The 15,357-nt window shown below is 36.3% G+C and overlaps 1 protein-coding gene across 1 annotated transcript in view; it reads right to left on the bottom strand.

Annotated features, from left to right (window-relative positions):
- The window catches only part of TAF4B (TATA-box binding protein associated factor 4b), a 127,233-nt gene that overhangs the window by 55,032 nt on the left and 56,844 nt on the right, over positions 1-15,357 (bottom strand). The window contains exons 10-11 of the mRNA XM_043558506.1: positions 9,573-9,742; positions 4,432-4,562 (exon numbers count right to left, since the gene is read on the bottom strand). Coding sequence (XP_043414441.1) covers positions 4,432-4,562; positions 9,573-9,742 — 301 coding nt within the window. The remainder of the gene's footprint in view (positions 1-4,431; positions 4,563-9,572; positions 9,743-15,357) is intronic.

Genomic DNA, 15,357 nt, shown 5'->3' with positions numbered 1-15,357 from the left:
AAATCCCAAACAAAAAACCAATCACTTCACTAAAAAATACATCAAAGATGAAAGTTACCACCCCCATTTCCATTGCTGGATTGGTCTAACCTTGACAAGTGAGTACAACTTCAATCAAAATAGAACATAAGATGAAATGGCAAACATTTAATATCCTAAACCTTGTTTTGAGGACTCCTTTAAGCTATGAACTTGGACAGAAACTAAAGTCAAAGAAAGTAAGTAGATAATTTATAAATGAGAGCCATAACAGAGAAGTATAATTATTTGCCTTAATTTGCTCCATAAAATGATAAAATTTACACTGCTTTATTTATTTTGATATTCTAGAGTGTAAGACAGTGCTTTCCAATCTAAATATTTTTAAAATTTTCTTCATCTATCTTTCTAATACACCTAAGATGGGGATTGGCGGATGCAATCTTCCCAATCCGCATTTAAGATATCCTGCCATCTAGTCATCTCAGTAAATCAGACACCCAAAATATGGGACAGAGACTGTGGGAGACTGTATAACAGGAAAACTTAAAGTTTTTAAACATTTAGTCTAACAGTCAGTGCCTGGCTTGGAAATCATAGGTATAGCACCAAGCCCATCTTTGTTTTATCCCATGCTTATGGTTGATTCAATTAACTGGGACCAAGAGACTTCATATGCCCAAGATTCTTTCTAAATTAAATTTTTATTGTTGGTATTTAACTAGATCAAAAGAGTATTACCGTAGTATAACGAACAAGGATGTATTAGTGCTACTTATTTTAGTTCATGTTTAATACAAAATGAATTCTCAAATGCTTTTAAAGTTAAATAATACAAGATAGAATATGGAATACATTATAGGCCAACCATGAGGCATAAACATAATAACCAGTGGTTTCTTAAATACTTCATCTTTACCATTTTTGTGCTCAGATACTCTGGGGATAGTTTACTGACTTAATTTAATTTTAAAAGGACAACAAACACTAAATTAAAAAGAAACACAGACTTTCTAAAATTTAACCCAATCTCATCCCCATGCTAAGACCCCTTCTTCTTCTCCCAATTTAGATACAACTGCCTCTGGTTTAATGCATCCTTCCTTTATTCTTACAGATGCTAAGCAAATGAGTGTCTCCCCTATTCCTATTGATTCCCCAAACTTATTTAAACAACAGTAACCCTATCTTACCACGTTGCTTCCTGTCTATCACACAGGCCTAACCAAGTCTTTGTTAGGTTGAATAGGGTGGTTTAACAATGAAAATATAAGGACTCAGACCAAATGATAAAACCATTATTATTATCCCATCTAAAGGAAGCACAAAGCCCCTTTCAACTAGAAAACACTGAAGCTTCTCCATGACCACTGGCGTGCAGAAGACCATCTTCGGCTGGAAAACACCTGGCAGCAAGATCAAAAGCTCTGTGTCACATGTGTCACTTTCTACTTCTTTACTTAAATCTCAGTTTATGGACTATGATTAATTAGATAATTATATCTAAACATGTGAAAGATTACCAAAAGTAGATGGATGTCAAATGAAAAGAGATGGTGGGATTTTGCTTTTAATAAAAGTAAGCTTGTTTTTGTGAAATTCATAGGGTAAAAATTCCCACACTGTACAGATAAAAATAAATCCTATCAGGGATGAACTAAAATGTAAGGACAGAGCTAAATCTGTGACACAATGATTATTATAAGATCAAAGTCTACAAAACAAATATAATTTTGAACTAGATCCAAATGTAACTAAATGATTATTACTTCTGTTTAAAGAAGGATGATAATGTAGTACAAATTCAGACAGTGGCATGAGTTGCACTAAGTAATGAGTGTGGGGAAAGGCAAGCAGGGGAAAATCAATTAGGTTATGGTTAAGGAAGTGTTAGCTTTAAGTTAAGTTACTGAGGTTCCAGGTGGGGTAGATATTATCCATTTTGCCTTGGGCAACAAAATCCTTAGAACATATGCTATTAATATACAACAGAAGAATTCCATCTGAAGACTGGAACACACAACAGTGACTTGGATGACAGAATAATAAACATTACATGGAAATATTCTATTCCATACTAAATTATACCATTATGTTTTATATAGAAACTGCCCACTATAAATAAAAGTGTACTCATATATCTCTGAAACAGTTCAGTGACTGAGGTGGGAATAGGGGATAATCCAGGCTGGAAAAATTTTGAAGACTTTTAAAAGTTACAGTAAAAAGCCAAAAAGAAAGACTATTTTCCCCACATCCCAGTATTAAAGGTAAACTGATATAGGTCAAATTAGATTATTACAAATTTAGGATGTTAATTGTAATACCCAAGGTAGCCGTCAATAAAATATCTAAAAATACATACACAACAGGAAACGAGAAGGGTATCAAAATAGTACACAACAACAACAAAAATCAAACCAAAGAGGTAGTAATAACAGATAAGGGATTTAAAAAAAGCTACAATGCATACAGAAAAATAGTCAAATATCATAAGTTCCTCCTTATGAGTAATCACTTTAAATGTAAACGGATTAAACTCCCCAATCAAAAGGTAGAGACTAACATTATCCAAACCAACAAGCTGCCTTACAAGAGATTCACTTTAGATGAAAGCATATGAACAGACTGAAAGTGAAAAGATGGAAAAAAGATTTCATGCAAATAATAACCAAAGAATGCAGGTGTGGCTATACTGATACCAGGTAAGATAAACTTTAAGTCAACAATTGTTAAAAAACATAAACAAGGACATGATATGTTGACAAAAGAGTCAATTCATCAAGAAGATATACATACCAGACAACAGAGTCCCTAAATTTATGAAGCAAATGACAGAACTAAAAACAGAAATAGGGATCTACAATAACAACTGAAGTCTTCAATACCTCCCTTTCAATAATGGGTAGAATTCCTAGACAAAGATCAATAAGGAAATAGAGGACTTAACATTATAAACCAACTAGATCTACCAGACATTTATGAATACTCCCCCCAAAAACAGAATACGCATTCTGCTCAAGTGTGCATCGAATATTCTCTAAGACAGATCCTACGTTAGGCCACACAATAAGCCTAAATAAATTTTAAATGACTGACTCACACAATCTCCTCTGCCCATACGGAATGAAGCTAGAAATCAACAATAAAACAGAAATTAAAAATTTCACAAATATGTGGCAACTCAACAGCATACTCTCAAACAACCATCTGATCAAAGAAATCTCAAAGGAAATCAGAAAATACTTAGAGATAAATGAAAACAAAAACACAATGTTCCAACATTGGAACATCACACTTACAGAATGCAGTGAAAGCAGTGCTCAGAGGGAAATTTATAGCAGTAAATGCCTACATTAAAAAAAGGAAGATCTCAAACCAATAACCTATTTTATATTTTAAGGAAATAAAATTAAAAAATGAAAGTGGGATCATTACTGCTGACCTTACAGAAGTAAAAAGGATTATAAGAGAACACTATAAAAAACTATATGCTAACAAATTAGGCCCAAGAAGAAATGGACAAATTCTAAAAACACACAAAAATAGTGAAAGTGTTTTTTTTTCCCCACAGCTTTTTCTCCTCGTGATCACATATTTTTAAGTCGGTCCAGCAAATTCTCACAAAGATTTATACAACTATAAATAGTTCTTCCAAAGTTCTAAATAAAGCAGAAAGGAGAGAAAATAGAATGATTCCTCCAGGGAACTTACCAGTGATGTGGTAACTGATATTTCCCTGAGCTCCTTTTAACCCATGGCAAAGACATTGTGACAATGACCATTCTCACAAACTCAAGACCTCATAAGGTAACCCACATGCTGCACAAAATCTAGCCAACATTTCTTGATATAGGAGGAAAAGGTTATCTTTTTCTTTTTCATCCGTCACCACCCAATAAATTTGCTCTCCACCAAAACCATAATGCAAATAAATCAAGTGCTTTCATCTTCATGATGGCAAGTGATTTGGTTCATACCACAAGGGACAAGACAGGCTATCCTTGCATTTAATTTGTTTAAAAAGCAGCCAATAATGATAATGAGCGGCACCAGCATTAGCACTCAATGCAATTATTTAACTTATTAAAAAGGAACAACAATGCTAGCAGATTACAGATCACTGAAGAGAACACAGCTATCCAATATTCCATTCTAACACATTCTCCCTCCTAATCAAAAGCTGTAGAAGTCTGAGGCAGAACAGATGCATATATCAATCTACACTGACACAAAAGCTTTGGACACAATTTTAAACTCTATTTTATTTGTCATGTAAGCATATCTAAATCAGGCAAATTAGGAATGAAACTTTGTCTACCAGTATGAACTACATCTTGACCATTTCCTTTATAAAAATATACTTAGAATATGAATCCACACCAAAAAACTATCTTTAACACAACAAAGAGGAAAGAGGAGAGTCTGTATTTCTTTAACGATTTCCTTTACCTTGTATGTTGTCATTCGATGCTGAGCAATTGTAGTCAGTTTTTCTAGAAGGCCTCGTAATCGCTCCTGTGTTGCATGGGAGATCAAGTTCACAGCATCAGAGTTAAGTTCTGTAATGTCATGCTTTTTACCTGTGGAAGCAGAGAAAATCCATTACGTGTTTTAGTAGTGGCTGATAATTGAAATAATTAGCACAGCAGGTATTCTGTTCCCCCTGGAAGTCATACCCATTATGAATAAAGGTTTGGAGATTATGATTTTCCTGGTAAAGTCACAACTTCAAAGATCTTAGACATTACATTAATAAAACCTAGCCTGAAGCCTCAGAAAATATAGACATTGTTTCACTTAGCCTCTAGAATCATTCTCCTTGCAAGGTCATTTATAGGACAAAGTTAATAAGAACACAAATCAAGTCTAGCGTTCAGGGAGGAAAATGGTAACTGCAGAAATTAGTGCCGTATTCTGTTAATTTCAGTAATTAAAAAAATAGAAAATTACATTTTGCCCTGTTTGACACTGTTAACAATTTACGACATTTATTTCAATGAATTCAGATTGTGGGTCTCTGTTACTGCCTTGTCTACAAGACATACCTACATTCCTTTTGTCCATTACCAAACATGCTTATTTTGCTTTAACTCATGTTCTGATAAACTGGCCTGGTAATTAATTTATAAGTTGAAATAGATTCAAAACCTCATCATTTCACTCCTCCATTTGAATAATTTCTCTCTCACTATATCTCATTCCATAAAGAAACCAAACTTCTATTCTTCTTTCTGCTAACTAGGAAGAAAGATTCAAGAAAACAACTTGGACCACATACCCAAAGGCAGAAGGCTCATTTATAAATCAATCTTATCAGTTTTTGAATAATAATTCCTCAGCTCAGTGAACCACCTGTATCAACAGAGACCTAATTCTAAAGATATAGCCAATTAGGTTGGCTAATTTAAATGAGTTTTTAATAGTACTATTGTGTTTATTTTTAACAAACATAAGAGTTTGCTTTTGCACTCTCATCTGAAACATACTCTTAAATACTCCCAGTGTGAATGAGTACAGCAAAATAGCAAAGATAGGCTTTAATTAAAAGCCAACAAATCTTATATTCATTCTTTAACACGATTTCATAATAAATGTTAAACTTCAAAGTATAGGCTATAGGATGTGAGGGCTACCTGGCTGTGACATCTGATCACCAGGGTGGATGTGGCTATCTGGCTGCCAAGGTGCAGTCCCTTTCCTCTCTCAGTGTTCCTTGTGCATCCCTCCCAAAGCTACATGTTCCTTAAACTGACAGAACTGGATAGAGGAGGGCCATTCTTTGGTCAGGGGTATGTGAGTAGCTGCATTCCCTTACTAGAACCTCCAAAAAAGCGCTCAAGGTCCAAAATGCAGGCTATAGCAAAGCAGACAGGAAGAAGATATAAAACTATTTAGCCTCTCCTAAGCCAAACCTTCAAAATGTGGTTCGTTGCTATCTAGCAAAACTGAATTCATCGCCAATTTTAGATTCAAGCAGGGAAAAAACACTACAAAGCCAAAGCTACTCTACTAAAACTGTCAGCATACATAAATAGCAGAGGTCTTCTACATACAGGACACAACTTCAAAATCATCCAATGATTAAAGTTACAACTAAACATGGGTAGATGGGTGATGACATGTCAGTTCATGACTAAGGGAAAGAAAATGAACACATAGAAATATGTAGTGTTTTGGAGGGAAACTTCAAAAATAATTTTATATGTATTTATAAAATCGTTTATCCTATGTAAAAAAAAAAAAATTCACGTTTTAGAGTAGTAGAAATAAACAAGTGAGGGGATTTGCAGACAATTCCAGGGTTTAACGAACACTCAAATGTTCCAATATCTTTACTCCACTGATAATAAAACATGACAAAGTTACCAAGTTACAACACCTGGGTGGCTCAGTTGGTTGAGCGTCCAACTCTTGATTTCAGCTCAGATCACGATCCCAGAGTTGTGGGACCGAGCCCTGTGTCAGACTCTGTACCGAGCATGTGGAGCCTTGCTTAAGATTCCCTCTCTTCCTCCCTCCCTCCCTCCCTCCCTCCCTCCCCCTCAACCCCTCTCCCCCACTTGTGCTCACTCTCTAAAATTTAAGAAAAAAAAAAAAATTCCCACTTTTAAATATAACACTCTCTTTAAATCAACATAATTGATTTAAAAAAATCTAGCTCGGGGCGCCTGGGTGGCGCAGTCGGTTGAGCGTCCGACTTCAGCCAGGTCACGATCTCGCGGTCCGTGAGTTCGAGCCCCGCGTCAGGCTCTGGGCTGATGGCTCGGAGCCTGGAGCCTGTTTCCGATTCTGTGTCTCTTCTCTCTCTGCCCCTCCCCCGTTCATGCTCTGTCTCTCTCTGTCCCAAAAATAAATAAACGTTGAAAAAAAAAAAAATTTAAAAAAAAAATCTAGCTGGTACTTGAAAGCTTGTTATGTGATTTTATAGAATGTCTGTAATTTAATTTAGGTAATTAACAAAAAAAGGAAAAACATTGGCATGTTTACTATCCTAACATTTAAGTAGAAAAACCTTCCAAAAAAAATTCTCTGGAACTTTGGACTATTAAGGAATAGTCCTGGTTCTGATCTGTTCTGTAAAGATGGAATTTTACTATAAATGGAAAACATTCCTAGAAATACATAATTCCACTCACTCTATAGTTTTATTGTTTTTTAAAAAGCTTAGGTAATTCAGAAGTAAGAAGTTTTGCAATTTTCTATCCTAGTAAGTGACACATTTGTGATTATTAAGGACTGAAAATACAAATAGCTGTTCCCAGAATTCTTCTTGAAAACAGAGGCTGGCAAATTAAATTTGATCTCTTTTTGTATATGAAGTTCGATAGGGATACAGTCTTGCCTATTTGTTTACATATTCTCTAAGGCTGCTCTTGCAATGTAATAGCAGAGTTGAGCAGCCGTGATACAAACCACATGGCCCACAAAGTGGCAAATATTTACTATCTGACCCTTTGTAGAGAAAAATTGCCCATCCCTGTCCTAAATGATCAAACTGTTCTTGCAATGCCAAAGACTTTCCTATCATATAATCAAAGTTTAAGTCAAATTAAAAACAAAATTCGTTAGGGGGTGGGGTGGGAACGAATAAAACTAAGTATCTATGTCTACTCTACCAAAGCTCTAGATAATTATATAGTTACATGGAGTCAATACCAGTAAGTTTCCTAAGCCATCACAGGACGGTAAAATGCGTCTTCCAAAATTAAGGAACTGGCTCCTATACCGTACACAACACTTAGGCAAAGAAGAAATTGAAACAGTAAGAAAGGAAAACACGGCATCTGGGTGGCTCAGTCAGCTGAGTGTCGGACTCTTGATTTCAACTCAGGTCACGATCCCAGGGACATGGGATTAAGCCCTGCATAGGTCTCTGAGCTTCACACTGAGCACTGAGCTTGGAGTACACTTAAGATTTTCTTTCTCTCTCTCTTTCTGAATCTTGCCCCCTTCCCACCTGTCTCATGCTCTGTCTCTAAAGTTAAAAAATAAATAAAAATAAAAATAAAAATAAAAATAAAGGAAAGGGAAGAAAGAAGGAAAAGGAGAAGGAGAGGGCAGGGAGAAAAGGCAAACAAAATGCAAGCAAACAGCAAACATTTTAACAAGAGCTCTTCTGAATTCCTATACTTTTAGACTGCTTATAAATTCTAGTTTTTCATAATAAAAGAAAGATAACATACCCAAGTTACATTAGAGATTTTAAAAAAAAGGTGCAGGAGCTCAAACATTTATTATTATGCAAAACAGATTTAAAATATGTAATAGTAATGTACTTTGTAGTCTTTAAAAATACCATGATGGCTCAGTTGGTTGAGCATCTTTTGATTTCAGCTCAGGTCATGACCCCAGGGTCATGGGATGCAGTCCCACACTGGGCTCCGTGCTGAGCATGGAGCCTGCTTAAGATTCTCTCCCACTCTCTCCCTCTTTCCTACTCGTTCTGTCTCCCTCAAAAAAAAAAAAAAAAATACCATGGGTATAATCAGAAATCAGAAACCTTCAGATTTTTGTGTTAGGGCTTCAATATAAAATATAAAGATTCTTGGGGTGCCTGAGTGGCTCAGTCTGTTAAGCATCCAACTTCAGCTGGGGTCATGGTCCTGCGGTTCATGGGATGGAGCCCCACCCACATCAGGCTGTCTGCTGTCAGCGCAGAGCCCGCTTGGATCCTCTGCCTCTCTCTCTCTCTCTCTCTCTTTCTCTCTCAAGTATAAACATTTAATAATTATAATAATGATAAAAATAATAATAATAAAGATTCTTACTAAAGTATACTCAAAGGTCACTAGTATTGACCTCCCAAATTTGATACGGGAGAAGGGACTCCAAAAAGTCCCAGGGTTAGGACACAAGAAATAAGATAACTCACAGGCAATATTCTCTCTCCAAACTGTCTCATTTCTCAGTCAATATGGGGAGAGTGCAGTCTCTCACATTACTGCAAGTTTGGTATTAAAGAACAACAAAAAAGCTGTGTGGCTCCAGAACAAAACTGGTACATTTTTCCATTTCCTTCTACACGCTGCAGCCATCTAATAGCTACTTTTGGGCCCAGAAAGACACCTAGTATTTTAATTTAGTTCTTTTAGGGCAACAAGTTTAATTTCAGGGTTGAGATTTAAAAAAAAAAAAAAAAAAAAAAAAAAAGGGGACTTACTCTCAACTTCTGTATTTCTGTTCCACAATATTTGGCAGTTTCTGTATTTCATAAACATAAACTTGTAATGTATGCATGCACATGTATACATATGTACTTAAGTCCAACCATGAAAGGAACAGGACAGAAAAAAAATTGTATGTCATGTGTACAAATTCACATAAAAATACACACATCTTTTTCTAAGAAATATAAATAAAATATTAACTTCTATTATCTAAACCCAAAACAGTAGGTTATGATTTAAGTTACATTAGTAGTTCTTAAAATGAAACGCCTCTTTCTAGAACACCCATGAAATCCTGATTCTTTCCACAGCCTTATTTAAGCCTCAGAGTTCCAGGAACACCAACCCAGGCTGTCTCTTTTGATAATACTTTCCCTGGAACAGACAGTACTCTCAGGTCAACAATCATAAGTCTGCACTTACCAATGTCTAAAATTCTCTTTTGTAGAGCTCCAATGAAAAGAAATGGTTCATCTTTACATGACTGAACAAGTGTGCCAACCAAGTCAGAGTTTGTTGCTAAGATGCAAGCATTTTCTTCACTGAGGTTGACCCCTGCCATGGAAGCCACATCATTGATGTCGTCTTCATCTCTAAGAGGAAAAAAAGATAGCTTTTTGGTGGTGGTGGTGGTTGGTGATCTGTACATGAATGATTTAAGAGAGCAAAGAATTACAGATCTTTCCTTATAACTACAGACATTAATTTCTCAACTCATCCAAGCAAGAGAACTGAACAATAGCTATCTTTCCCTGGAAGCTTTTAAAATTAATTGATATGTCTAACCATTAGTGTATATTTAATCAGAAAGATGAATCAGAAGCAACTGTGTCTCCTAGTGTCCATCTCTCTGTCTTTCAGTTTAGTCAATGAGGGACTTGGGAGTTAAACTAAGTTATCCACAAATGCCCTGAAATGAAGAGACAAAGAAATGAAAACAGACTTCTTTGTTTTCATCCAAGATGATTAAATGCCCTCTGATTTCCCCAGTGTACTCTACTGTTCCACTGAGGAGCAGGAGAAATCCCCTGGTCCTCAAAGGTCCGTACCCACATAAAGACCCTTGAAAAGAAGCTTTCTTGACTATTCTGAAACCAAATGGTTAAAACTAGTTTTGATTTTCTGCCTGAGACTTTTGGTGTGCTCCATCTGTACCAACTGAATTCATTAAACCACATCCTCGAGCAAATGGCTGCAAAGGTCTACATACAAGATATAAAATTATACACACACACACATACTAACATGACATATATATAAAACACAAAGTATGTTTGAGCTCCTTGCATCACACCAGCAAAATTAAATAGTTGTTTTTATCTAATAGGATTGCTACATGGCTACAGTGCTAAGATGAGCATATCTGTTTAAGGGTAGAGAAGAGAGAAAAGAAATACGGCATCCTTATCACCGTACGTAATAACAAGCAGGTTACCGATCATAACTCACCTATCAACGCATAACATAATTTACACAAACATGATTATATAAAAAAGATGTTGCTTCTCTTTATTGCATGGGCCAAATGGTATATCATGTGGTCTCACGTCAATAGATTTAAATTATGAAACTCCCTGTGGTAATGCATTTGTGCATGGGAAAGGGAAATAAATTATAATTGTCAAGTACTCAAGAAATGAAGGCCTCTGGTGTTCCACTTTAAAAAGCAGTGTTTAGGGGTGAGGGGGAAAGAGACGATGCTCAAACATATATGAGAGATTAAAAAAAAAACAAAAACAACTAAATAAAAGAAAGCTAGACACGGCAGTTGAAAGTGAGAGATAGAACAATAGTCTCATAATCTGAACAGATTTAAAACCCTAACATTCAGAGGTGAGTCTTTACAAAGGGAAAAATAAAACATGCAATACAAAGAAACTATACAAAAATGCTTGCAGTCCGCCTTATCAAATGTCACAGAGGTATTGTCAGAAGTATGAATGCCAAAAATGGTTCTAAGAATTATTTTGCCACCTACATAAATAGTGTTTCCAGAAACATCTAAACATGTAAACATCTTAAGTGTAAGAATGGCAGACACCATAAACCCAAAGATGGACCAAGATCCAAATAAAAAAATAAAAGGTCTGAGTGAAAAATATTTCTAAAAACCCCAGGTCTCAAGAGGCACCTGGCTGGCTCAGTCAGTAGAGCATGTGGTTCTTGATCTTGGGGTTGTGAGTTTGAGCCTCACGTTGAGGGTAAAGATTACCTTAAAGTGCAAAAAACAAACAAAAAACCCGATATATCAAGGGAATGAAAATACGAGCTAAACAAACTGGGAGAAAATATTTGTAAAAGGCATCAGATAAAAGGACTGTTATCCAAAATAACACAAAGAACTCCTAAAACTCAGCAATAAAACAAACCAATTAAAAAGACCTAACAGATGCCTCACCAAAGATGTACAGATAGCAAAGAAGCATATGAAAAGATGCTCCACATCCTTTCACCAGAGAAATATACATTAAAATGAGATAACACTAAACATCTGTTTGAAAAGGGAAAATCCTAAACACTGACATCAAATGCTGGTGAGGATGTGGAGCAACAGGAACTCGCATTCACTGCTGGTGGGAATGTCAAATGGTACAGTCACCCTGGAAGATAATTTGGCAGTGTATTACAGAACTAAACATACTTTTACTGTACAATCCAACAACCACACTTCCCTTTACCCAAAGGAGTTGGAAACTTATGTCCACACAAAAACTTGTACACAGATGTTTAGAGCAGCTTCAAAGACAACAGATAAAACTTGGAAATAATCATGATGTCCTTCAGTAACTAAATGTATAAATAAATTGTGGCATATCCAGACAATGGAGTTTTAAGTGCTAAAAAAAAAAAAAAATGAGATGTCACACCATGAAAAGACATACAGGGAAACTTAAATGCATATTACTAAGTGAAAAAAGTCAATCTGAAAAGGCTACATAACGTATGATACCAACTATATGACATTCTGGAAAAGGCAAACTAAAAAGACCGGCAGTTGCCAGAGATTTAGCGAGGAGAGAGATGAATAGCCAGAACACAGAATTTTTAGGGCAGTGAAAGTACTCTGTATGATACTATAATGTTGGATACACATCATTCATTATACATTTGTTAAAACCCATAGGATGTACTACACCAACAGCAAACTGTAATGTAAATTTTGGACTTTGAGGGATACTGATGGCCAATGCAGGTTTGTCAACTGTGACAAATGATCACTATGGTGGGAGATGTTGATAATGAGGGAGGTGATGCATGTGTGGGATTAGGGGAATTCTCTGTATCTTCCGAACAATTTTGCTGTGAACCTAAACCTGCTTTAATAAACAATATCTATTTTTTTAAAAAAGGCCAACTACACATTAATGAAGAGCTAGTTCACTCTAAAATTGAAACCCAACCAGTTACTTACCATCTCTAGGACTCAAATTTCCTTTAAAAATGAGTAACTTAGGGGTGCCTGGGTGCCTCAGTCGGTTGAGCATCCAACTTCAGCTCAGGTCATCATCTCACAGCTTGTGGGTTCAAGCCCCTTGTCAGGCTCTGTGCTGATGGCTCAGAACCTGGAGCCTGCTTTGGATTCTGTGTCTCCCTCTCTCTCTGCCCCTCCCCAGCTCATGCTCTGTCTCTGCCTCTCTCAAAAATAAATAAAAATTAAAAAATAAAAATTAATAAAAAAAAATTTTTTAAATGAGTAACTTAGATTAGGTGTTTTCAAAGGTCCCTCTCAGCCACTTAAAAGAATGAGGCAGTCCTCTTTGACCTGATACAGAGCAACTGCCAAGGAGTACTATGGAGCAGGAAGAAAAAAAAAAGAGGTAGAGAAGAAACTGTCCCTTGGGAAACAGACAGACACGCAGACACACACACATACACACACACATACACTTATGGGTATAACCTCACATATCTCTGGAAAGATAAATGAGAAATTCTCTGGAGAGGAAAACAGGGAAGTAGGGATAGGAAAGACTTACTTTATACCACAGTATACTCTTTTCTACCTTTTGAATGCTGTACTATGTACATTAATTACCCAATAAAAATTATTAGTGATATTTAAAAAATAGTAAATAAACATGTAGGAAAAGAAACCTGGAAATAGAAAACATGAAGTTTAGACATAAAACATCAATCTTCCCTTAAAAAGAAAATCAGAATTGCTTAAGGTAGGGGGGCCTGGGTGGCTCAGTCTGTTAAGCATCCAACTTCGGCTCAAGTCATGATCTCACAGTTCCTGAGTTTAAGCCCCACGTCGGGCTCTGTGCTAACAGCTCAGAGTCTGGAGCCTGCTTCGGATTCTGTGTCTCCCTCTCTCCCTCTCTGCACCCCCCCCCCCCACACCATTCACACTGTCTCTGTCTCTGTCTCTCTCAAAAATAACATTTAAAAAAGTAGAATTGTTTAAGGTATATAAAACAAGGTCTACACACAGGCACACAACACCGAATGCTTACAATCTCAGATGTTTGTCAGGTACACAGGCCCTATAAACTGCAATTTGCTTCCAAGGGGTTTCTGCATACTCCCTGTTGATATCTCACACACAGGCTACAGAGAACAGTACCAGGCATACTTACTACCAGTACTTACTAGTACTTACTACCAGAGTACTAAAAATGAACAGGATTCATCAATGAGGAGACAGTCCCATGTTTTTAAGAATCTTCTTGCAGCCCTCCTCTGAAATAAGCAAGGAACTAACTGCCCAATAAGATTTGTTCGTGCCTGCCTTCCCTCCTCCTATTTGGCCCCAAGCTGAACACAGCTCCCTCTAGTACAGCTGTCAGTTGCTATGGTTACCGAGGGCGGCAGCAATAGAGAGGAAGACCCCTACTGAGGGAAGAGGAAAGGGTGCCACAGTAAATAGCACCCAAGCCATTTAACACTTCCTCTAAGACAGGAGGCAGACTGATGGAAAGAAAACACAACACAATGCTGTAACAGCATTATCAATAAAGCTAAGATAGGCCAGGACAGTATTAAAGGCTTTGATGTTGAAGCACAGTTGTGATTTTGGTTTGGTTTTAATTCTGAAGAAGAAAATGAGACTCTCTGAACTATATCTTCAAGTCTTCTGATCTAATGCAGTGTCTTTTTATGAAGGTACTATGAAAAATAATCTGTTCTGTTTTCTTTTTAAGATATGCAAAAAGGAAATTTAATAATGCCTTAATAGAAAAAGCTTTCCAATTCAAGATTCTGTGGGTGGTAATGAGTTACTATGTAAAAATTAAAGAAGCATTACCCAATTATCATTAATGTCTTGCAATCTGGCTTCTAAAACAGATCTAATTCTTTAGCTTTTGATAAAGTTATCCACTGCTTATGCCTGACTTCTTAAATCTCTTCCACCCTCTTAAGATCTATACCAGCACCAGACTGATTCTTCTAAAGTAGAGAGAATCATATTACTCTCCTGTTTAAAAATCTCTCACGCTGCCAATAACTTAACTTGATATTCAAGGTTTTCCAGGTAATGACCTTAACTTAGCACTCTTACCTCCTATTACTCACTATCACACAGCTCATACTGATTCTGGCCTTGCTCAGAACATTCCCTACTTCCAGTTCTAGTCTTCAAACTCCTCTTTGATTATCTTTCAGTTGTCAAAAGTCTTAGCTATATCCCAGTCCTTTTCAAATACGTAGTTTAGAAATGCCACTTTAATTTGTTTTAAACTTTTGTTTTTATGTTTTTACTTTGTTTTTATGCTAATAAAATACTAATACTGATACTTTAAAAAAAAAGCATGTGTCCAATTGCTCCAACTTTTTAACTTCTGAGAGCATGTTTTGTCTCTGTTATGGTAGGTTTTACTCTGCTTCCTATTCTAAAAATCAGCATATTTCAAGGGATAACCTGTATTAAGCCCCTGCCCCCCCCACACACACATTAATAACTTTACTGAAATGCAATACAGCACGTCCCCACTTGTCTGGGAGGGGGACTTGGATATTCCAAGGTAGTCTTTACATACTCCACCACAGCACTTACTCTACCATATTTTAAGCACTGGATTACTTGCTTATCTCCCATATTAACCTATGAATGAGGGCAGAAAGTGTCTTTCATTTCCAGGATTATGCTTCATATAGTAAATATTCAATAAATGGTAAATAAATGAACATATGGTTATTTTGTAAATACAAAAAAAAATCAGCCTATTTCTCTTAAACTCCTACTAGACTAACTGTATTGATTATA

The sequence above is a fragment of the Prionailurus bengalensis genome, chromosome D3, assembly GCF_016509475.1.
Source record: "Prionailurus bengalensis isolate Pbe53 chromosome D3, Fcat_Pben_1.1_paternal_pri, whole genome shotgun sequence".
NCBI classification, from domain to species: domain Eukaryota; kingdom Metazoa; phylum Chordata; class Mammalia; order Carnivora; family Felidae; genus Prionailurus; species Prionailurus bengalensis.
This window is presented reverse-complemented; position numbering and strand designations above follow the sequence as displayed.